The sequence below is a fragment of the Hylobates moloch genome, unplaced genomic scaffold, assembly GCF_009828535.3.
Source record: "Hylobates moloch isolate HMO894 unplaced genomic scaffold, HMol_V3 SCAFFOLD_4, whole genome shotgun sequence".
Classification (NCBI taxonomy): domain Eukaryota; kingdom Metazoa; phylum Chordata; class Mammalia; order Primates; family Hylobatidae; genus Hylobates; species Hylobates moloch.
This window is the reverse complement of record NW_026652279.1, coordinates 92,601,950-92,624,792: the sequence shown is the minus strand read 5'-3', so window position 1 is coordinate 92,624,792 and position 22,843 is coordinate 92,601,950. Positions and strand designations below refer to the sequence as shown.

Sequence of the window (22,843 nt, the reverse complement as noted above, 5' to 3'; positions counted from 1 at the left end):
AGAAATTGGGTGGTAGCTGGAGGAGAAAGTACAGATGAAAATTTTGTAAGATGGGAGAAATAACGTGTATGTTCCAGTGGAAAAGGGGAAAATTGATGGTGGGAGGGGTGGAGAATTGCTAAAGCAATGGCTTCAAGTCTGAGAGGGACACCAGTGTGCTTTGGGTTGGCCATCTAGAAGGGGAAGCACAGTATATGGGGACATAAGCTTGGAGGTGGGGAGATGTGACAAGTGGGGTCTTGGAGTTCTTTAATTTTCCCATTAGAAGTAAAGGGTATACTAATAGTACCTATCATGTTAGATTGCCTTGAAAATAAGTGTATTGCTTTAAAGCACTTTAAATAGTTGCTGGCACATATTGGGCACTCAAATGATAGCAATGATAGCAATTACTAGCTATCACTGCTTCCCAAATACCAATCTGTGGAACAACATGTGTTCATTAGTTTATTCTAGTACAAATGAAAATGGGAAAAAGAAGGATAATATAGGTATGTTTCAAATACAAATATATTTTAGTCTGAGATTCAGCCCTTCGACCTTTTAAAATGAGTTTTCTCCTGTGAAAAGTTGTGGTACTAAATGGTAGGGGTTTTTTCTTCTTTTAGTAATATTGTATTGAAGAATTGTATACATACATTCATATATGTACACATACATTCATATATATACACACACATTCACAAGTAAGTGTGCAGCTCAGTGACTCATCATGAAGTGAGCATACCTATGCACTACCACCCAGATCAGGAAATAGAACATTAGTAGCATCTGGTTGGATTTTGGGTTTTTTTTTTCCCCCTCCCTTAAGTGTTCTTAGTTCACAGAATAGAAGAATGGCCATCCCTGTGTTGGGATCAAGGATTTTTTTTTTTTAATTTCCTGGCCTGTGAAACCCAAAATCTGGTAATATGTTTAACACCGCGGAGTCCAATAAACGTTACTAGGCCATACTTCTGCTGGAGGAAAAAATAAAAATAAATTCCCAAATGTACTATAAGTTTCCGGAGCCATGAGAACATTTCTAAACTATGATGCGACATTGATTCCTCAAGCATTCTTCAAGTCATCTGCCTGAATGAATGATTTTATTCTTATGTTATGAAACCCATAATACTTTTTAAAGGATTTCAGATTCTTGAAGACAAAATGCTTCTTGCCCTCTTGAGTTAACTAAAAGTTTACTGAGATTTGTCGTTTATCCATTTTTATTGTCTTTGTCCCAAATAAAGTAGGCCTATTTTTTCCCCTCAAAATATCTTTCCAATCTAGTTTCCTTATGATGTTATTAGGCAGGTAATACTATGACCACTTTCTAAGACAAAGTGTTGGTCACTTATTCAATTTCTAGTACTTACGACCTGAGTTGTTTTCCTAGGACGTAATCCACAAAGCAAGATTGAAGAATACTGAGCTGGCATGTGTACTTCTACATTCTTGGGTGTCAAGCTTTTGCCTATTATTTTGTGTGGTTTCTGCAGCATGTGCACACACCCTCTGTGATTATGCTAATTATCAGCTGAAAATTAGTGTTTGGGGACAACTGCCTCTTTTTAATTGAGGGCACTTTTCTCTGCGGCTGGCACTCACACCCAGCATATGCTTTACTTGTTTCACGATCCTGTTGATGTTAGGGTTTAGTTTTCTGGGCAATCTGCCTAGTTTGATTTTGTTTTTTACTTACTGTTTGCAATGTTCTGATTGTTTAGCACAGCCATTTTCTAGGACAGATAGAAACCTCTTTGCCTTCTCTTCAGCAGCATTTGCTTTATCTTTCTTGTGCTGTGTTTAATAAAGAACACTAGTCCTCCACCCCCAGGGACACCTGTGATCTCCTTTTTACACTTACAAGCAAATCAGGGAGAAAATATATACGTTTTTAGAGTTAATTTTATTATATGAAGATGGTATACAAAATACATTCATCATGACTAGAAATATAGGACCAAACCATGTCTGTCTTATATCTGTAGCATATATTCTTGGTTTGTATAAAAGTAACTTTAAAATTCCAGTTTCCTTAAATAGTTATGCACAAAACACACACACACACACACACGCACGCACACATACACATATAGTTACACCACTGTTGGCCAAAGATGCACTCCTCCTTTAATCAATTTAAATGAGGCTAGCGAGTATCTGTTTGATGTTTGCATTCTTATGGGCTAGGAAACAAGGCACGGGTCCCTAAAATTAACATCTAGGCGTCACTTCTTGGACTTACAAGACACAGACTTGCATACGGTTTCAGCCCCATTCCACCCACACTGTTCCATGTACATTATCTCAGAAACTCTGAAAGGAAGTGCTCGTTCTTTGTTAGTGCCAACCATTTTTGTCATAAATGGCAAATGATTGGAATATTATCAGTTAATTCATGTTTCAATTTTCAGTGCTATTTTAATGAACAAGCATTTTGTAACTACCTCATTATTACAAGCCTCCATTTTTCTTTCTACATTAAGACTCCAGATGGACCCATTCTTTGACTGATGGATGGACTCATATATGCTACAAACCTGAGTTTGAAGGAGCTGAGTAATATAATTCTAATGGTTTTGCTTTTCTCTTGGAAAGGAGTATTTATTATGGTCTCTTAATGATTAAGAATTAGATTATTGAAATCGAGACATATGAATAGCTAAGGTTTTATTTGTTATCACTATTTGCTGGGCTGTTATCTGACTTGGAAAAAAAAGTAGAGAATTGACTGAGGTCTTCTTTTTTCTGTGTTTAACCTCCTTCCAGTTACCTGATTTATAACATTGCCAGCCGTCACAGGTGGTTTGCATATGTAAAGAAGAGGAAGAACAAAGATTTGTCCTCTCTTCTGGCTCTAGCCTGCTTTTGTTTGGATTTAGATCTTGGTGGAGAGGCCTGTCCCACTCCTCTCTTCTGGCTAGTGAGTCTTCCACAAAAGCCGCTGCCAGGAGCCAGTAGGCTCACTAGGGAATGTGCTGATGACGGTCCCATCTCTTCATACAGAGAGCCTTTAAACAAGGATGTGGCACATAAGAACAGAGGTATACATTCTTCTGTTACTTAGAGCTCAGGTTCTACAGTTAAGTTACATGGATAAAAGAAAGCATACTCTTTTCCCCAAGAAGCAGCAATCCACTGTTGCCTGTCCAGCTTCTGACTGGCTGCAGAAGGTGCAGACATCCTAAATACATAGACCCTAACTTGCATAAATAGCATCAAACAGAGCCAGCTTAGCGATCCAAGGCCCACTTGATCTTTAGACCCTGAAGAGTAGGCGCCCTTTCCTACCCTGTCTCCCTATTCCCATCATGCTCAGACCCCAGGCAAGGTTCAAAGCAGTTGAAAATGGGCTTTTCTTCTAGTGATGGCTCATTAACTAATATCCTGAGTCCCAACTGGAGAAATATCTTGCATAAATTACATACCACCTTTTTTCTCAAGAAGCTTAAAGTGCTTAATATGTGTCAGCTAATGCTCTTCCACATCCTTCCAGATTAGTGTGAGATAGTGGAATCCCCATTAAATGAAAAGGAAACGTGACTGACTTCCTGTGTTTTGGGTCCCAACTGTGTTGGTGAATTGGTTTGGTTGGTATAGAGACGGGGTTTTCCCTTGACCTTATTGACCTTTTTCCTCCATCAGCCCTAGTTTTGGTATGGAGAAAACTCTCCTCAGGACTGCATTTTCATTCTTCTCAGCTTTCTTTCACAACTAACCGTGCAAAACAGGATAATACCAAGAAATTAAGTGTCTGGACTATATATTAATACCCAAAATAGAATGTGACATTTTAAGTGTAAGGCCATCATGCCATGGAGACAACCTAACTCTGGCTACGTTTTCAGTGCATCTTACTAGAGGAGCCAAAAGTATGGGCTCAGAGTTGAGTGCCACCCTCAGTGCTATAAATCAAAACATGCCACGAATGAGAATGGACATAGAACCACTTCCATAGGTAAAGTTCTAAAATTTGCTTTAGTTCCAAAAAAGACATTTGTCCTTTTCTTGCCTCCCAGAATCCAGAAAGCATCCCCTCATCGCTGTCCCGTCTGCTCCTGGCTGGGCCGTCAAATGTAGAAGGGTTAGAGCTGGGAAGCCACTGAAATGGCATTGCTGAGCCCCGTCCCCCTCCCTGCCCACGTCTCAAATTCTTTCTCATGCCTTCTCCCGGTTTCTCTTTTCTCCCTTGCATTTTGCTTTTTTCCTTTACCTCCTCACGTGTCTTAGGCCTGCTAGAGGACTCCCGAGATGTTGCTCAGGCCAGCCAGTGATCCCTGGGGCTAACGGGCTTGTTGCCCTGGGTTTTGGGCTGCAGGGCTGGCCCGGTGGGCTCCATGATGCATTGAGTGATCAGTGCAGCTCCTCAATCAAACTGGTCCTGCGTGCCCTGAGGTGGCAGGGGTTGGAGCAGGGAAGTCATTGGGTTTAGAAAGGATTTCTCTAACACTGAGTAACATGAGGATTTAGCAGTAGTGTTCTTCACTTGTCACTATTTCTCTATCTGGAGTTACATTCTTGTTAGTCAAAAAAAAAAAAAAAAGCACTATTGACAAATCACAAAAAGCAGCTGGCTCCCACGGAAAGGTAAAGGTGTAAACTTATATATGCATAATACTGGCAAAAGCTAGTTTCCTGGGGGTATAAATACATGTGCTTCTAGAAATAAGGCTTCGTGTCAAACTCTAGATGGGTGGGGTGGAGTACAGGACCACCGAGTTGTAGTCTGGGGGCGGGGAGCAGCACGCAATTTTCCTTTCCAGCTCAGCGTTGTCGTAGGTGAACCTGCGCTTGCCGTCGCTGATGTGCCCACAGCCGGAATGGCAGAAACTGGGCCTGCTGACATCAGATAGCCCCGACTCCTTACTTTTACTGGTTACTCTCAAGCTAAAGAAAGAAAGGAAGGAAATCAAATATTCAAAATTGGTTTTTAGAAAACAAAGACACTAAAATCCACTCTTTCTGAGTGGGTCATTTGTTCATACCTGTCCTAGAGTTCATGATTTTTGAACCCCTCCTCAATTGCTGTCAGATTTCCTCTGTTCTAAATCTGCACACGGCCTCCCTCTTAACAGCTTGGTGTCTTTGGGCAGAAAGACAGTGGCTGGGGGAGGGTATGAAATGTATAAGATAACGCAAATCCATAATCCAGGTGGAAAGTAACTCCAAGACTTGGGTGCAGCCCTCTCCTATTCTTGGGTCAAACAGCTTCTGTGGTAGGCTGAGAAATGCCTCCTGCCCTCCAAAATATTCAAATTTTTCATATTTTATATCCCTTCTGGCCTCCAGAACTGCAAGAGAATAAACTTCTCTTGTAAGTTTCCAAGTTAGTGGCAATTTATTACAACAGTCTCAAAAAACAATAGAGCTTCACACACACAAGTGAGTGCCTCTCTCCCTACCGTGCCTGTGTTCTAGAAGAGGAAATGTTTTTAGTTATGGTGCTGCTTATCACCAGCAAGGCTCAAGGGTGGAGAAACTTGCTTCTGGGTCCTCTATGTTACATCCAGACCAGGACGGACACCTGAGGAAGAAGGGCTGCTCTTGCCCTTTAATATTCATTCAAATTTTTTATTTTCAAAGGCTCTGGGATGAGGCAGGGAACCTGTGAAGCTTGTTTTAGACTGGTCTGGACTAACATGTCCACGTTCTATATTTTCAGTCTCAGAGTAGGGGATATAATTTATGGTCTTCTTTAACAAATATCTAGATAAAATTAGTCACCACCTATTTTCTGAAGTGTTCCAAAGTAGGAAACAAAAGAGCAAGTATCCTACCTTCCCCTTTGATCCATTCATTCCTCACTGGTGCCTCTGATCTGCTGTAACTCAATTCTAATACCATTGTGCTCATGTGAAAAGGAAACACACACGCAGATGTTTGCCTGGAAATGCCCCTGTCTTTCTCATTTACTTGTGGTTGATGAACTGTGCTAACTACATCACTTGGACGCAGTTGTTACCATCCTTTGATTTAGATCAGGGTTCAAAAACTATAACCCATATCTGCCCACCTGTCTGGTGTTTTTTTTTTTTTAATGAGAGCTTTATGGAGATATAATTTACATACTGCATAATTCACCTATTTAAAATGTGTAAGCCAGTGGTTTTTTGTATAGACACAAATTGTGCAACCATCACCATAATCAACTTTAGAGCGTTGTCATCATCCCCCAAAATGCACACCCATTAGCAGTCTTTCTTCCTCACACCCTCCAGCCCCAGCCTGAGGAAACGACTGGTCTGCTTTCTGTCTCTAGATTTACCAATTCTGGGCATTTCATATAAAAGGAATCATACAATAGGAGATATTTTATGACTGGCTTCTTTTACTTAGCATAATATTTTCAAGGTTCATCCATGTTGTAGCATGCCTGCATACTTCATACTTTTTATTGACTATTATATTGTGTGGATATACCATATTTTATTCATTGAGTCATCAACTGATGGATATTTAGGTTGTTTCTACTTTTGGCTATTATGAATAATGCTGCTATGAACATCTGTATGCAAGTTTTGCTGCAGACATCAGTTTTCATTTCTCTTGAGTATATACCTAGGAGTTGAATTGCTGAGTCTCGGGATAATTCTTTAACGTTTTGGGCAACAGCTAAACTGTTTTCCAAAGTGACTGCGCCATTTTACATTTCCACCAGCAGTGTATGAGAGTTCCAATTTCTCCATATCCTCACCACACTGACTTCATCTAGCTATCCTCATGGGTGTGAAGTGGTATCTCATGGTAATTTCTTTCCCTTTTTTCTCCCTCTGTCACCCACGCTAGAGTGTAGTGGTGCAATTGTGGCTCACTGCAGCCTCAACCTCCCAAGCTCAAGTGATCCTCCCACCCCCGCCTGCCAAGTAGCTGGGACTACAGGCACATGCCAGCATGTCCGGCTAATTTCTGTAGTTTTAGTAGAGACAGGATTTTGCCATGTTGCTCCTGGGCTCAAGTGATCCACCCACCTCGGCCTCCCAAAGTGTTGAGACTACTGCATGAGCCACCATGCCCAGCCCCTCATGGTAGTCTTGATTTGTATTTCCCTGATGACTGATGATGTTGAGCATCTTTTCATGTACTCACTGGCCATGCCCACCTGTTTCTGTAAATACAGTGTGTGGGAACAGAGCCGTGCCTACTTGATGATGTATTGTCTATGGTTGCTTTTTGTACTATAATGCAAGCTTGCCCAACTTGTGGCCCGCGGGCTACATGAATCCCAGGATGGCTTTGAATGCAGTCCAACACAAACTTGTAAACTTTCTTAAAACATTATGAGATTTTTTTGCAACTTTTTTAGCTTACTGGCTATCGTCAGTGTCAGTGTATTTTATGTGTGACCCAAGATAATTCTTCTTCCACTGTGGCCCAGGGAAGTCAAAATATTGGACACCCCTGCTAATGGCAGTAGGGAGCATTTGCTGACTATCCAGCCCTTTAAAAAAATGGCTGCCCACCCTGGATTTAGGTGAAAGAGGAGCAGGTTCTGCCTTCGGGTGAGACAGGGACAGGCATCTGAATGAGGAAAGGAAGGAACATCTGACAGGCACAGTTTTTCCCAGTCCAGCACCGTTGCGAGGTAGAGACCAGCACGGAGAAGCTGCAGTGGCATTCGGTGGTGCATAAGGCAAGGACTCCACAGTGGTGGCCACGGCATGGAGGGAGGAGCTGGTGGACTGGTCAAGCCAGGGCTTTGTGGAGAAATTGTCAAGTGAGAAAAGGGTGCCAGGATGAAATGGGAAAGTCATTCATCTGCAGGGGCTGAGCTCTCAGGGTGCAGGTCTTAGCCCTGGAAAACAGTGCTGTGACTCCTCGTGTATGAACCTGCCGGCATAGGGAGTAACAGCGGGGGCATCCTCTCCCACCGCCGGGAGCGTGTCTCCGTCTGCCCCATGCACAGGTGGGCACATCAGGCTTCTTTCACCTGAGGCACTGTGCTTCCCACGTCTGGACTGCCTGTCTTTGCAAGATTTTCTGCATGTTTTCCCCAGAGCTTGGTGCTCATATGTCCCATTTGATGTTCCCCTTTTTTTGCCTTCTGGGGGAAAATGGTTTTCTACAACGCCCGGACACTATAGTTCAGGAGGGCAAGTAGTCCTCAAACATCCCTCATTATACCACCTACCCCCGGCATCTCCCCTCGTACCCCTCCATCAACTGATCACAGAAAAGATACCCAATCCTTACTCAATCTTGAGCGAGGCCTTGGGTTTGCTGTCAGTCCAGGTGAAGCGCTTCAGCATGGGAGAGGCCAACAGAGTGCTGCTGTCCCCCTGGTAGTCCTGGGGGGAGAAGGAGAAAGGTTATACTCTTGCCTGGCCCAGCGGGGGTCCATGCTGAGCCTGAGGGATGATCCTGGGATGCATCTGTTGATCCAGGCTCTGCCTCACCCTCCACAATCCCAGCCTATTGAGACAAAGCATTTTCTCTAAATTGGCCACTACAAACTTGACCCGCTGCAAATCATGTCTGATCCCCAGTGACTTTGAGGCCCTTCCTGAACACGAAGTAAATACATTTAAGCAAAAAGGAAAATGGCAAGTAACAGGTTAGCATTTTCCATAGTAAACTTTGATGCAATTTATTGCATAAAGATACTAAAACTAATCTGGCAGATCACGATTGACTGTGAGTATGCTATGGTAGCGGTGGCCATCACAGACACAAATTCTAAGAAATCGTAAAGACATGGTTCGATTTTTTTTCTTGAACTCGATGGAATTCTCAGCCCCCTCGCCCTTGGTCATGGTCTCCAGCAATTAGACTTCCTTGTTGGTTTCTTTTGGCAGTGAGTTGCCTGCAGACTCTTTACTACTTTGTTAATACAGCATGTTCCAGTAAGTGGATCCCACGCTTTGTTCCTGCCACCCTTTAAGGCTGTTACAGGGCAGTGTTGGTGTCCTTAATTATGAGTAAACACCTAAGCAAACAAAGAAGCTGTCATCATTCACCACTGAGTTAGGGTGGGGAGGGTGAAGGTTGAGAATTCTTTCACGTTTTGCTCAGTATTTTTCCCTTGGCCTTGAAAAAAATGTACCAAGCAGTCAAACAAGATATCCATATACTTCACCTTTATATTCTTCAGCTTATTTTTGATGCTTAAAATATTTAAAATAATATTTCCCTTTATCTGGTGTGTCTGACAAGGTTGTGGTTTTTTTTTTTTTTTTAAGGGTGACTGTGCTTGCCTCAAGGCCACACTGATTGTAGTGATCACCTTCACACTGTCGTTGGCCTTCCAGGCCTTTTATGGGACATGGTCATTGCCAGCACTTCTTTTTTTTTTGAGACAGAGTCTCGTTCTGTCGCCCAGGCTGGAGTGCCGTGGCGTGATCTCGGCTCACTGCAACCTCCGCCTCCCGGGTTCACGCCATTCTCCTGCCTCAGCCTTCCTAGTAGCTGGGACTACAGGCACCTGCCACCGCGCCCAGCTCATTTTTTTGTGTTTTTCGTAGAGACTGGGTTTCACCGTGTTAGCCAGGATGGTCTCGATCTCCTGACCTCGTGATCCACCTGCCTTGGCTTCCCAAAGTGCTGGTATTACAGGCTTGAGCCACCGCGCCTGGTCTCACCAGCACTTCTTAAACATTAATGTGCGCAGGAATCCCCTAGGGATCTTGCCAAGGCACAGCCTGACTCAGTGGGTGTGGGCAGGTCCTGAGAGCTGGCATTTCTAGCCGGTTCCTAGGTCGTAGGAACCTGCCTATTTGGAGATCACACTTTGAGTCCCAGAGTCTGCAACATCAGAACTGCAGTATCGCTCCTGCCCATCCTCCTCTCCTCCCCTTAGCCCCTCAACCCCACATCACAGGGCTTTAGAGAGAAGAGCTGGGAGGCCTCTTGTTTGCCAGGCTATACTGGTTAGCTTCTCCCAATGTGGCTGGGTAGGAACACGGCTGTTCAATCTGTAGAGCCTCAGGGGAAAGGAGCAAAAGGCTTAGGTGGACCCCTCCCAGCCTCAAGGCTGCTTGCAGGAGAGCGCTCTCTGTTACATCACAAAGCCCACCACCCACACAGCTGGGAGTTTCTCTGTTACTCTGAAAGCAAAGCTGCGTCACTGACAGCTAAGCAGCTTAGAAACACACAATGGAGTTTCCTAAGGGTCTAAATTCCTACTACGCAGGGACTTGGGTCCTGGAGTGAGTTCACGGAACTCTACTTTCAAATTAGTTCTGCACAGCTAGGTCTAGTTGTCAGTCCTCCTGACACTGTCATTTCAGCCACTCCTGAATCCAGACCCTCGCTGACCAAGAGCTACTACATTACTGGCGTTGGTGTTTGGAAGGGATCCGAAGAACGGTTCTGTCGGGGTGCACTGGGTACCTTAACTTCATGACTTACATCAAACATAGAGGTGGCATTTGGTAAAAGTTCTTCAAAGGTTTTGATTCTTTCCAGGCTCATGAACTTGAAAGCATTTACATATCTAATGAAGAAACAGAAAGAATTATCAAGACAGGAAAAGGCATCCAGCTCTAATGAGTCAGGAGACCACAGGCACCATATCCCAGCTAAGATGAACCAACACACCAACAGGAATCACCTAACCCCTGAGGCCCCAGTCTCCCCGCCGTGACCCCTGGGAATCCTGACAGCATTGCCACTGCCTCCCGTGGTTGTCAATTCACATTCTGTCGTGTTGAGGAAACTCCCAGAGGGACCTACTCTGGTCCGTTGTGAAATCAGAGAATGCCAGACCTAGGAGAGACTGGAGGCACCATCTCGTCTGAGTGCCCAATGGCACAGGAGAGAAATGATGTGCAGGGAAGTGATATGACTTTATCAGGTGCTCCGAAAAGGATGTGAGGCGGCAAAATGACCTGGCATGGCTACACGGCTAAATATTATTTAATGGCATAATCGAGTGCTAGCGCCAGGCTTGTATTTTTTTTTTTTATTGTGATTACAGATTGGGAGAATTGGGTAGTGTTGTATGATGTCTCTATAACTGCCTACTGACTTTTGTTGATGATCTATTAGGAAAGACTGTTGGAGACATCCACTCTGTGGTTACAAGGCAAGTTCACCTACTGATCGAATTTCTCAGTCCCATACTCTGTCACTCTCTGCCAGTCCCAGTGTCTTGGGCAAGCTCCCTACTGGCTTAAGGCTAAGCAGCCTTAGAAGGGTCCACATATAACTTTGCCATGCCACCCACTCCTCCCCTCCCTCTCTCTAACTCAGCCAGACCTTGCCAATTTATTTAATCCGAACTAGTTTTCCAAACTTTACAAAATGATGACGCATCTGCTTCAGCCTCTTGGGTTGGTTGTGAGGCCTGAACAGTGAGGCTGACCTGTAATCCATCACTACAAGTCTGGATTTGCCCACTGGGTTTCTTTGAGGCCTGTCACAAGTGGGTAGCAGTATTTTCTTTTTTCCTTTTTTTTTTTTTTTTTTTGGAGACAGAGTCTCGCTCTGTCACCCAGGCTGGAGTGCAGTGGCACGATCTCGGCTCACTGAAACCTCCGCCTCCCTGGTTCAAGTGATTCTCCCACCTCAGCCTCCCGAGTAGCTGGGACTACAAGTGCGTGCCACCACATCCAGCTAATTTTCATATTTTTAGTAGAGACGGGATTTCACCATGTTGGCCAGACTGGTCTTGAACTCCTGACCTCAGGTGATCCACCCGTCTCAGCCTCCCAAAGTGCTGGGATTACAGGCGTGAGCCACTGTGCCCGGCTGCAAGCAGTATTTTCTGACTGCTGCAGCTCCTTCCCATGTCTTCCCTGGTGGCTGAACTGAGGGCAGAGCCAGAGAGCTGTGCCTACTGCAAAGAGAGATGCTAGAGGCCCATAGTACAGTCTGGAGGCCCTAAAAGGAGTCCTGACTGCATCAGGTACAGGGAGGGAGGGTCAGAACTCCTGGATTAGAAAATTATTCTGCCACTTTCTAGCCACAGTTTCGGCAAGCCTTCCTCCTGGGAGCCTTAAGGTCCCCATTTGAGTAATGGGAATGATATGTTCTTCCCAAGACTGCTCTGAGCGTAAAAGGAGTTGATATATGGAAAAAGCCTAGCACCTTGCCAGACCCAGCACGCGTCTGTGTAACCATCAGCCCTGCCCAGGTTTCATGCACACCTAACTATCAGTCCTGAAGTGCAGGCCCCGGGTCAGCAATGGCCACAGTACATATTTGTTCCCTTGCCTTGTCCTTTCTCCAATTGCCTCTGCAGTAATACGGGATAGATTCGTTGGTTAGGTCAAAACAAAGCAAAACAAATGAAAACACAGCTCGCTTTGTTTGTTTAGTTTTATCTAAGGTTTCACCAAAAAATTCAATGTAATGGGGAAAAGAAAAGATGGGGGAAGGTTCTAGAATAAGATAGACAAGAAACTTAAGAAAATGTAATCTGTTATTCTTAATTGGATCTTGCTTTTAAAAAAAAAACACGTAAAGACACTTGGGTGGAATTATGGAAATTTGACTATTAGATGGCATTAAGGAATTTATTTAGTGTGATAATTTTGGTGTGGTTTACACAGGAGAATGTCCTTTTTTGAGTGCAGTCACATAATCATAGCTCACTGCAGCCTCCATCTCCTGGGCTCAAGTGATCCTCCAACCTCAGCCTCCTGATAGCTGGGACTACAGGTGCCCACCACCACACCCGGCTAATTTTTTAATTTTTAGTAAGACGAGGTCTCTCTATGTTGCCGAGGCAGAGTTTGAACTCCTAGGCTCAAGCGATCCTCCCACCTCAGTCTCCCAAAGTGCTGCGATTATAGGCACAAACCACTGTGCCCAGCAACAATAGCCTTCTTCCAAAATGTTTACTAAAGTATTTAGGAGTAAAGTGCTATTATGCCTTAAGTCTCCTTTTAAATGGTTCGGCAAAAAGAAAAATCCGTAACAAACACAATCATACAGAGTATAACAGACAAAATAGGGCAAAATGTTAACAACAGTTGAATTTAGGGGATGGGCATATGGGTGGTGATCACTACATAATTTTTCTTTCTTTCTTTCTTTCTTTCTTTCTTTCTTTCTTTCTTTCTTTCTTTCTTCTTTCTCTTTCATCTTTCTTTCTTTCTTTCCTTTCTTTATTTCTCTTTCGTCTTTCTTTTTTTTTATTGGAAAATTTTGTGATATAAAGTTTGAGAAAGAAATCTTACCTGACATCATCAGAGCTTCCTGAATTAAACTTCGGGGCTGAAATACCTTCCTTGAAGAAGTCCTCAGAGAAGGCAGGAGTTGAGTATGTAAACCCACTATTTCCTGTCAGTATGGCATTGATTGGGATGTAGTCTTTACCATCCTAAAATACCAAAGATAGAGCTATCATTGCACCAATTCTGACTTCAACAATTTCTACGAACCATTATGTCAACTTTGATTATGTCATTTGCACAATCTTGGTTGTGTTTTGAGAAGATAATTTTGTACACACACACACACACACACACTTAAACTTCTGATCTCAGCTATTCTATTAATAGCTCTTAAAAAACAAAATGCCCCCCGATGTACATTCAAAGTCATTTTGATGTAGATGAATTTAGTTTTACCTGTTGTACATTTGCTTGAAGCAAATCACCTAGTTTTTCCACAAGTTCTGCAAATCTTGGCCTTTCTTTTGGGTCTCTGTGCCAGCAATCCAGCATGATCTGATAGCTGGTGGGGAAAACAGCAACAGAAATAGTTGGAGAGCAGTGATCTTCCTATGCATTGCCTTACGTACTACAAAGGGAGGGCTGTCATCATCTGCATAAAGACCAAGCTTTCTTTTTTTATTTATTTATTTTTTTTTATTTTTATTTTTTGAGATGGAGTCTCGCTCTGTAGCCCAGGATGGAGTGCAGTGGCGCAATCTTGGCTGACCGCAAGCTCCACCTCCCGGGTTCACGCCATTCTCCTGCCTCAGCCTCTCTGAGTAGCTGGGACTACAGGCGCCCGCCACCACGCCCGGCTAATTTTTTTGTATTTTTAGTAGAGACGGGGTTTCACCGTGGTCTCGATCTCCTGACCTCGTGATCCGCCCGCCTCGGCCTCCCAAAGTGCTGGGATTACAAGCGTGAGCCACCATGCCTGGCCAAGACCAAGCTTTCTGTACTATGTGACCCTGCTTCATTTTTAGGTTTGGGTTTATAGCACCAGCACTTAAAAGGCTGTCTGGGCCAGGTCCTGCGGTCAGTGGAAGACACGTCTACCAAGGCAGACTAACCAACTCTCCAGAGCTCATGGATACCCAGGTTCTTTGTTGTGCCTGTGGCCTCTGCAGGTGGAAGGTCTGAGTTCTGTGAATGAAACGCAGCTATTCGGAAAGGAAACCCCACTGCTCTCTGCAGGTCAATGTGAAGTGGAGTACTCCTCCCCACACTTTCAGAAGTAGGGCAATGTCCTTAAAGTTTAAAAAAAAAAAAAAAAGGTCATACAGCCACAAATATCAATGGCTGAATAGTTTGTAGTACTTATTTCATTCTCGGGTTGTAACAAAGGTTGGTTTGAACTGGCTTCTTAAAAAGCATGTGGCATTTCCAAGTCCTCACACTTCCCTTGATGGGCTCAGCAGTAGAGACTGGTGGGGAAGGTCCTGTGTACATGACTGTGTCACTTCCAGAAGGTGAAGCCCACAGTGTGGAGTTTCTGGGGCTGTGAGCAAGGTTCCTGTGTGTAGCTGATCATTCTCCCCCCAGCACTGCAAAGCCGCTGTTACAAACTGGCCTCCCACCACTGAAGGCACACAGTACAGGCTGGGCTCCTGGATAATGAAAACATTTGTCTTAATAGCACAGAGGTCAAATCTTGTCCTAGGATTCCAATTCAACAGATTCCTCTGCGATTCTTCTCTTACATTTTATTTTTATTATTATTATTTTTTTGACGCAGAGTCTCGCTCTGTCGACCAGGCTGGAGTGCAGTGCCATGATCTCAGCGTACTGCAACCTCCGGCTCCCAGGTTCAAGCGATCCTCCTGCCTTAGCCTCCTGAGTAGCTGGGATCACAGGTGCCCACCACCACGCCTGGTTAATTTTTGTGTTTTTAGTAGAGATGGGGTTGTATCATGTTTGCCAGGCTGGTCTCGAATTCCTGGACTCAATTGATTCACCAGCCTCGGCCTCCCAAAGTTCTGGGATTATAGGCATGAACCACTGCGCCCGGCCTCTTCTTTATATTTTAGATGTAAAAGTATCAGGCTCCTCTGTTGGTCATGTCTGCATGGAATCGAGGTCTGTACCTACCGCCCTCTCTGAAAAACACAGGCCAGAGGTCCGTATACACACTGCATTAAGAATTGATTTTTCTTGAACCCTGTGCTCTTCAAGGGATGTTTATTAGATGTTACCTCTTCTCTCAGAAGATGGTCTGGATGAGAAAGGACTCTGAGTTACACTCAAACCTGAATGGGCTCCAAATTTGGCTCTGGGTGGGAATCGGGCTGTAAGCACTATGTGGGCAGGGCTTCATTTCCACACCTCTCGCCTACCACAGGGCAATAAATATCTGCTAAAAGAAGTCAGACTGGTCTCCGGGAAGAGATAACTCTGCTCTTTCTGTGAATTCTTCAGCTGTACTGCAGACGTTACTTGTGCTGGGAGATGGCTGTTGCTGGGGAAAAAACCTGAGAAACCCTAGTTCATATCCTCCCTCTGACACTTCTTAGAGGTATGCCTTTAGGGGGCGCCAATGGCTCCAGATATCTCTTAAGTATATTCCTATTTTGTTTCAAAGTATATGAGGTGGCTGCCAGAGGCAGTAAGAATACAGGGAGGTAAAAAAATTAAAAAAGGGAGAATCTGGGTGTGGTGACTCACACCTGTAACCCCAATGCTTTGGGAGGTCATGGTGGGACAATCGTTTGAGGTCAGGAGTTCAAGATCATCCTGGACAACATAGCGAGACTTTATCTCCACAAAAAATACAAGAATTAGTCAAGCATGGTGATGCATGCCGGTAGTCCCTGTAGTACAGGAGGCTGAGGCGAGAGGATCACTTAAGCCTGGGAGGTTTAGGTTGGGCTCCAAAGAGAGGCCTTCAGGCAGAGGCTCTGAGCTCGTCTCCTCCTGCACCATCGTCTCCCTACAGGATCAAGCTGCTGTCTGGGAGATGCACCATCCTGAGCAGGACACTCCCTGGTTTCCCTGCTGACACTCGCAAACGGAACCATCTACAACCACTTGCTGTTTTTCACTTTTGACTCTTGGATTCTGATTTCTAGTTTCCACACTTCTTGCCTAAAATCCAATGCGAATCATCTCAGCAAACACCAAAGGAAAAGAAAAAACAAAATCAAAAAATTCATTGCTTATTCCCTTATTGAAAGACATCTGATTCAACAGTATCTGGGCCAGGAACCAACAACTCAATGTTACAAGATTTTGTACCACTAAGTAAATAGGTTTAGTAAAGTTAAGACTTGCATCCAAGCTGGGGATGAGGGGCCTCCAGGAAGTTTTCTTTCCAAGCTATCACCCAAGTTCCCATACACACCGCTTTAGGCCAAGTTCAGATCACAGAATCCCAGTTCTGAGAAGCTGCACTTGGTCCTCACCCAGCCCTTCCTACTGTTAGAACAAACAAGAAGGAAATCACTCCATCAGCTTTCACATGCTGGAGAAAATGGCTGAAGGTTTGAAGTCTGGCCTTCTGAGGAAATATTTCACAGAGCTTCTTACTTTTTAAAATTTCTAAAACCTCTCCCTCCTCAGAATTAAGGAACCATACCACTCTCTCTAGGTCGCCTGAGGCACGGGAGCTACCTGAGTGAGGTTTATGTAAAGACTTGAAGATTTGAGAAAGTCCAAGGCAGTTTTTGGTCCAAAGCTGATGTGACTTTGTACCTCTGAGTTATTTGCGACCACAGCCTGGGTATGAATGGGAAACACACTCTGCAGGATGGTGCTGTGGACTGTGGACTCAGGCTGAATTCGCTTAAGTTATTACCAGTGCAGCCTTGAGCAAATCACTTACATGTGCAGTGCCTGTTTTCTCATTTGTGAAATGGAGATCACGGTAGTCCTACTTTATAGGACTGTTATGAGCATTAAATAAATTAATGCTTAAAATAGTGGCACTTATAAGCACCAAATAACTATTTAATCAGTATTATTCAATATTGTTGTAATAAAAACTAATTTCAGGCCAGGCATGGAGGCTCACGCTTGTAATCCCAACACTTTGGGAGGCCAAGGCCAGTGGATCACTTGAGCTCAGGAGTTTGAGACCAGCCTGGCCAACATGGAGAAACCCCATCTCTACAAAAAAATACAAAAATTAGCCAGGCGTGGTGGCACATGCCTGTAGTCCCAGCAACTCAGGAGGCTGAGGAAGAAGAATGACTTGAACTCAGGAGGTGGAGGTTGCAGTGAGCTGAGATCACGCCACTGCACTCTAGCCTGGACAACAGAGCGAGACACTATCTTGAAAAAACAAACAAAAAAACCCAACTAAACTAATTTCATACTATTTAGAATTTATATGGAAGTAAAAATAAAAATTAATTTCATACTATTTTGCATTTATCTTGATGTAAAAATATTGTTATTTAATAATAACAACTATCAGTGTAATTGAGAACTTTCTCAAGATTTTCAGACTATATGAAGATTGGAAGGACATATTTAATTCAAAGCATGAGTGGCCATATCAGAGAAGCATTTCTACTGAGAACGTGGGGTCTGTTCCTAATTCAACAGCCGTGGTCTAGGGACATCAGTCCAGAGGCTTGGGTTCTAAATGTCTCCTCTGCTTCTCAGGTGACAGACGGCACATTGCTTCAGGTCTTGGCATCTCAGTTTAATTACTTGCTAAATTCAGATTATAATAGCTGCCCTGACCACCCCTCAAGGTCTCTGGGAACTTCAAATGAGACTATGTGTGGGAAAACACTTAGAAAATCATAAAGTTAATCATCTAGCTCTATCCCCAGCTCTCAGAAACAGGCCTTGCCTCAGCTCCCTGTACTTTTCTGATGAGGACACCACGCACCAGTGACAAGAACAGGTCACCTCCCGCTTCCCTACGCTCAGGCAGCGCTCCCCAGCCCTGCTGTTGGGCCTGAGTCTCCCGTCCACCTCATTCGGTTCCCCATCCTGGGTCTGACCTACCCTTACCCCGAGATGATGAAGGAAAGAGACAGCGACTTTGCCCTTTGGCCAAGCCCACACTTCCTGCATTCCCTCTGACTCCTTCTCAAAGGCCAGCCAGGGCTTCTGACAGGCCCCCATTGTGTGGGTGGAATGGGAGGGCCCCTGCCAGTTCAGGAAAGGTGGTGCCGCCTCAGGGAGGCCCAAGTCCTTGTCAGCAGCTCCACAAAAGTGCAAGTGTCATCACATTCCTGCTCAGGCCTCAAAGTGCAAAACATCCACAAAGCCCCAGGAAAAAAAAGTGTGTCCAAGAGAGGCAAGCAAGTGCAATCTGCACAATGGAGAAAACCTCACATGGACACCCCGAAAAGCCATCTGACCAGGCAGCTCCAGACAGCTGCTGGGCCTATTCCTAAAGGGTTCTTTTTTTTTTTTTTTCAGACATAGTCTCACTCTGTCACCCAGGTTGGAGTGCAGCAGCATGATCTTGGCTCCCTGCAATCTCCGCTTCATGGGCTCAAGTGATTCTCATGCCTCAGCCTCCCGAGTAGCTGCCACCAGGCCCGGCTAATTTCTGTATTTTTAGTAGAGACGGGGTTTCACCATGTCGGCCAGGCTAGTCTCGAACTTCTGACCTCAAGTGATCCGCCCGCCTGTGCCTCTCAAAGTGCTGGGATTACACATGTGAGCCACTGTGCCTGGCCCCTATTCCTCCTAAAGGATTCTAAAGAAGTTGTATTGCCCACAAAGCCTTCTGTGAAGCATAATCATGACGTCAGAAAGTTCCCCTTTTCCTCTCCAAGGCCTGTTCTGCAGACCACATTAACCCCCTCATGGGTGTTCTGTGCAGATACAGGACTGGTCACAAGACCAAGGTCTAGCCCTCCATCCTGGGGCTGCTAGGCCTGTTTGGCTCCCACTCTGTAAGTGAGGCCAAGGTCTTGCATTCAGTTCCTGGGTGGTCTGTTTGTTTTGCCCGGATTCATACCTAGAAACTGAATTTCTAACTTCAGTTTCCAGCTAGAGCCCTTGAAAAGTCATGTCAGTGGTCAGGACAGGAAATAGGTAGGGATGGGTCAAGGGCCACGTGCCCCACTGCAGGAAAACACTCCCAGCATATCTGGGCCTGACGGGCTGAGGGGAGCATCTCTAAAGGAAAGAAGAACCTTGGCATCTTCCAAGACTGGGACTCTAAGAATCCATAAAACATCCCCTCTCAGGGACACCCTGGTGAAAAGCGAGCTGTCAGATGGGGAGCAGAGGGCATCAAGGGCTCACATTTCAGGAGTAGAGTACTCAGGAGCTCTCATCCTCATGCCTTCCCTCAGGCGACTGCAAAAGTCCTCATCCATTTGTACTCCTGGATATGGAGACCCACCTGCGGGAGACAATGTGGAAAACACAGGGCCTGTTATGGCTTCAGGGTACAAAAGACCAAGAGGGGACAATTCAGCATTTCTTTCCCCCCTTTAAAGTGACGTTTTAGTAATAAATTCCCAGGGATTACAACACATCTCAATGTACAGTACAACATACAGAGAAGCTCAGCAAATCCTTGCTAAGGACACCTGCTTGGTTGGGTAGTCACATGGTGCAGGGTACCTGGTGCCCAGAGGCCATTCCTATGGCTACTCCGGCCTGTGTGGTCAGAGGAAGGGGTGTCGTCTGAAGCGTCCTTGCCTTCTCCCCACAAGTAACTCTAAAGAAGTCCCATCATTAGAGACCCATCCTTTGGGTTAGTGAGCTACTTTTTTTTTTTTTTGAAGAGACGGGTCTCCCTCTGTCACCAGGCTGGAGTGTGGTGGCATGATCTTAGCTCACTGCAGCCTCGAACTCCTGGGCTCAAGCAATCCTCCCACCTCAGCCTCCCGAGCAGCTGGGACTCCAGGTGCTCACCATCACCGCACTTGGCTTGGGTTTCTTTTTAAAAAGCCAATAGGCTTGGGATAGGCTACATGGGAATCATTCACACTTGAGTGGGAATGACTTTAATTCGCTTTCTTGCAAACTTCCTTTAGTATCAGGGCTCTAGGAGTTGACAGGCCTGAGGGAAGGGGGCTTTGGGCTCCAGGGCTGGGCTGAATGGAGTGGAGTGGGGTGGGGGCTGCCCGTGGTCAGGAGTCTGCAGACCTAAGGGTGCCAGAGAGGCCTAGGCTTTGCCTTCTGCCAGCTTTACTGTCCAGGATTCCCCTGCAACCTTTCCTTTTAGGGGGATTCTTGCCAGGGTTGGGGGTGGCAAGGCCTTCTAATGCACTCTTGTTCTAGCCCTGCAGCCTCATCTACCTCAGCATTTGTTTGTCTGCATTTTCTAGTGATTACTGCTGGTAGGAAGCAGCTGGGAGACGTGCAGTGCTGGCACCGTGTCATTGCGGGGCCACTGCAGCCGCCAAGCTGCTTTCAAAGACTGGAAGCAACAGGTGCCTGTCATCGAAAGCAGGGGAATGATTTTCACACATTACAGGAAACCAGGGATGTTACTGGGTGACTTTTATTTGCTGTGAAAGGCAAATTTTTGGCAAAGCCCAAAAGACTCTTGGCTAGAACTTGAGTTTTGGAGGCCTCAGATCATCACTGTGTGTCTGCAAGCAGATGTGGGCTCTGCACGCATCTGTGTGCTTTGAACAGGGCTTCTAGCCACCCATAGTGGATGTTATTGCAAGCAGAATAAATACAACCAGTGTTCTTTATTGCTCATCCTGTATGAACCAGTGTCCAGAGCCATATCATGTGTTAATATCAGAGGCACTGGAAAGGTCTCCTGTTTCTTTTTTTTTTTTTTTTTTGAGACGGAGTCTCGCTCTGTCACCCAGGCTGGAGTGCAGTGGTGTCCCGATCTCGGCTCACTGCAAGCTCCGCCTCCCGGGTTCACGCCATTCTCCTGCCTCAGCCTCTCCGAGTAGCTGGGACTACAGGCGCCCGCCACCACGCCTGGCTAATTTTTTGTATTTTTAGTAGAGATGGGGTTTCACTGTGGTCTCGATCTCCTGACCTCGTGATCCGCCCGCCTCGGCCTCCCAAAGTGCTGGGATTACAAGCGTGAGCCACCGCGCCCGGCCCCGTCTCCTGTTTCTAACAACACCTTCCTCACTGGGGCAGCTGAGCTTGTTACGGGAAGAAATTCTGAGGTGGTGGGAGATGCGGGGAGGGAAGGGGTAAGGGCGTTAGAGGTGTGGGGGTTGAGGAATTGGAAAAGGACAGAATTGGGCCAAGTACAGAAAAAGATAAACCCGGCTTCAGACTTTATACCCATCTGACCTTGTTCATGATCGTATAAAGCCCTTTTACAGTAGAGGGCAGACATGCGTACGCCATTACTCATCTGAGACTCTACATGGACCCATTACACCCTAAGAGTTTTTTGTTACAGTAGGTGCTAATCTAAAGGCTGTCTAGCCAAAGGACATTCAGCAGAAGATGCAGACATTTATTTCTGGGCTGTTTGATCTCTTCCTTCTCCCAAATTTACCTAAGGAGAAGATTTCCCACAGCAATACTCCGTAAGACCACACGTCGCTCTTGGTGCTGTAGATTTTGTCAAAGATAGATTCAGGAGCCATCCATTTCAGAGGAAGTCGAGTCTAGAAGAGGGCAAGGGGGCCTTGAGCCGAAGGGCATGAAAACAAAGCACATTCAACCCAAGTGTCCGTGGGGTCACCTCCCAGATAACATAGGGCCCATAAATCATTTCCTAGAGCAGCTCTGGTTTCCTAACATAGAGAACACCATGGTATGCAGTGTTACGCTAAAAGAGGGAGCTAGAGCGCTATGCTGAGTCCGATGAAGCAGTACATGTTCAGTAAGCCCCTCTGATGTGTTCAGCATGTCCTTATCTGCATGGCTCTGTGAAAAATCCTCCCCCACAAAGAAAGCCTGCACTCCACAAGGACACTCAGGGCTTGGAAAAGGAAAAGAGTGATCTGAATTTGAAGATACCCTGAAAACTGGTGGTGGTTTCCAAGAATTTTTCCAAAGAAGGAGGATTTTGAAAGCATTCCTACGCAAAAAGACAAGATTTCCAAAGTCACTGAATAGGGAGAGTGTGCAAAAGCATCAGAAAGAAGAGAAGAAGGAAAGAAGTCAGTGTTGAAAGAGAATATACAGTTGGTTTTCAAGCATGTAGACAAATCTTCCTCTCTTTCAGATAGCAGGAATCCCAGTGAGTACCACTTTAGATGATGGGGATTGATGGGAGGTATGGGATAAAGGAGAGACAAGGAGGAAGGAAGTGGGAGGGGCAGGGAGGCTGACTCAGATACAGACGAACAGAAAGGAGGGGCGGACTAACATGAAGGTTGATGTCTTCTCTCCTGACCAGGGGCCCAGAGAAAGTCTGTTTTCCTTTTTTTTTTTTTTTTTTTTTTACAAAGGATCAATGTGAAGTCATATGTTTTCCTTCTATACAACAGATTGTCGTGCAGTGGCTCTCAAAGTATGGTCCTGGCACCTGCTGTGTCAGCACCTTCTAAAACAAACATGTCCAATTCCTGGCCCGCCGGCCACATGTGGCCCAGGACAGCTTTGAATGCAGCCCGACACAAATTCGTAAACTTTCTTAAAACATTATGAGATTTGTTTGCAATTTTTTTTTTTTTTAGCTCATCAGCTATTGTTAGTGTTAGTGTATTTTATGTGTGGCCCAAGATAACTCTTCTTCTTCCAATGTGGCCCAGGAAAGCCAAAAGATTGGACACCCCTGGTCTAGAAACTGGTTAGAAATGCAAATTCTCAGGCTCTACCCAACACTTACTGACTCAGAAACTCTGGGGGGTGGAAGGCTTGTTAGGCCAGCCCACTGTAGCGTAACAAGCCTTCTAGGTGATATGTATGTT

The 22,843-nt window shown here is 45.2% G+C and overlaps 1 protein-coding gene across 1 annotated transcript in view; it reads right to left on the bottom strand.

The window, feature by feature from the left end:
- Nucleotides 1-1,872: 1,872 nt before the first annotated feature.
- The window catches only part of FLT1 (fms related receptor tyrosine kinase 1), a 196,477-nt gene continuing 175,506 nt past the window's right edge, over nt 1,873-22,843 (bottom strand). The window contains exons 24-30 of the mRNA XM_032150567.2: nt 21,481-21,592; nt 19,293-19,392; nt 13,497-13,602; nt 13,104-13,246; nt 10,330-10,414; nt 8,176-8,270; nt 1,873-4,872 (exon numbers count right to left, since the gene is read on the bottom strand). Of these exons, the coding sequence (XP_032006458.1) occupies nt 4,671-4,872; nt 8,176-8,270; nt 10,330-10,414; nt 13,104-13,246; nt 13,497-13,602; nt 19,293-19,392; nt 21,481-21,592 (843 nt within the window). The 3' untranslated portion in view covers nt 1,873-4,670. The remainder of the gene's footprint in view (nt 4,873-8,175; nt 8,271-10,329; nt 10,415-13,103; nt 13,247-13,496; nt 13,603-19,292; nt 19,393-21,480; nt 21,593-22,843) is intronic.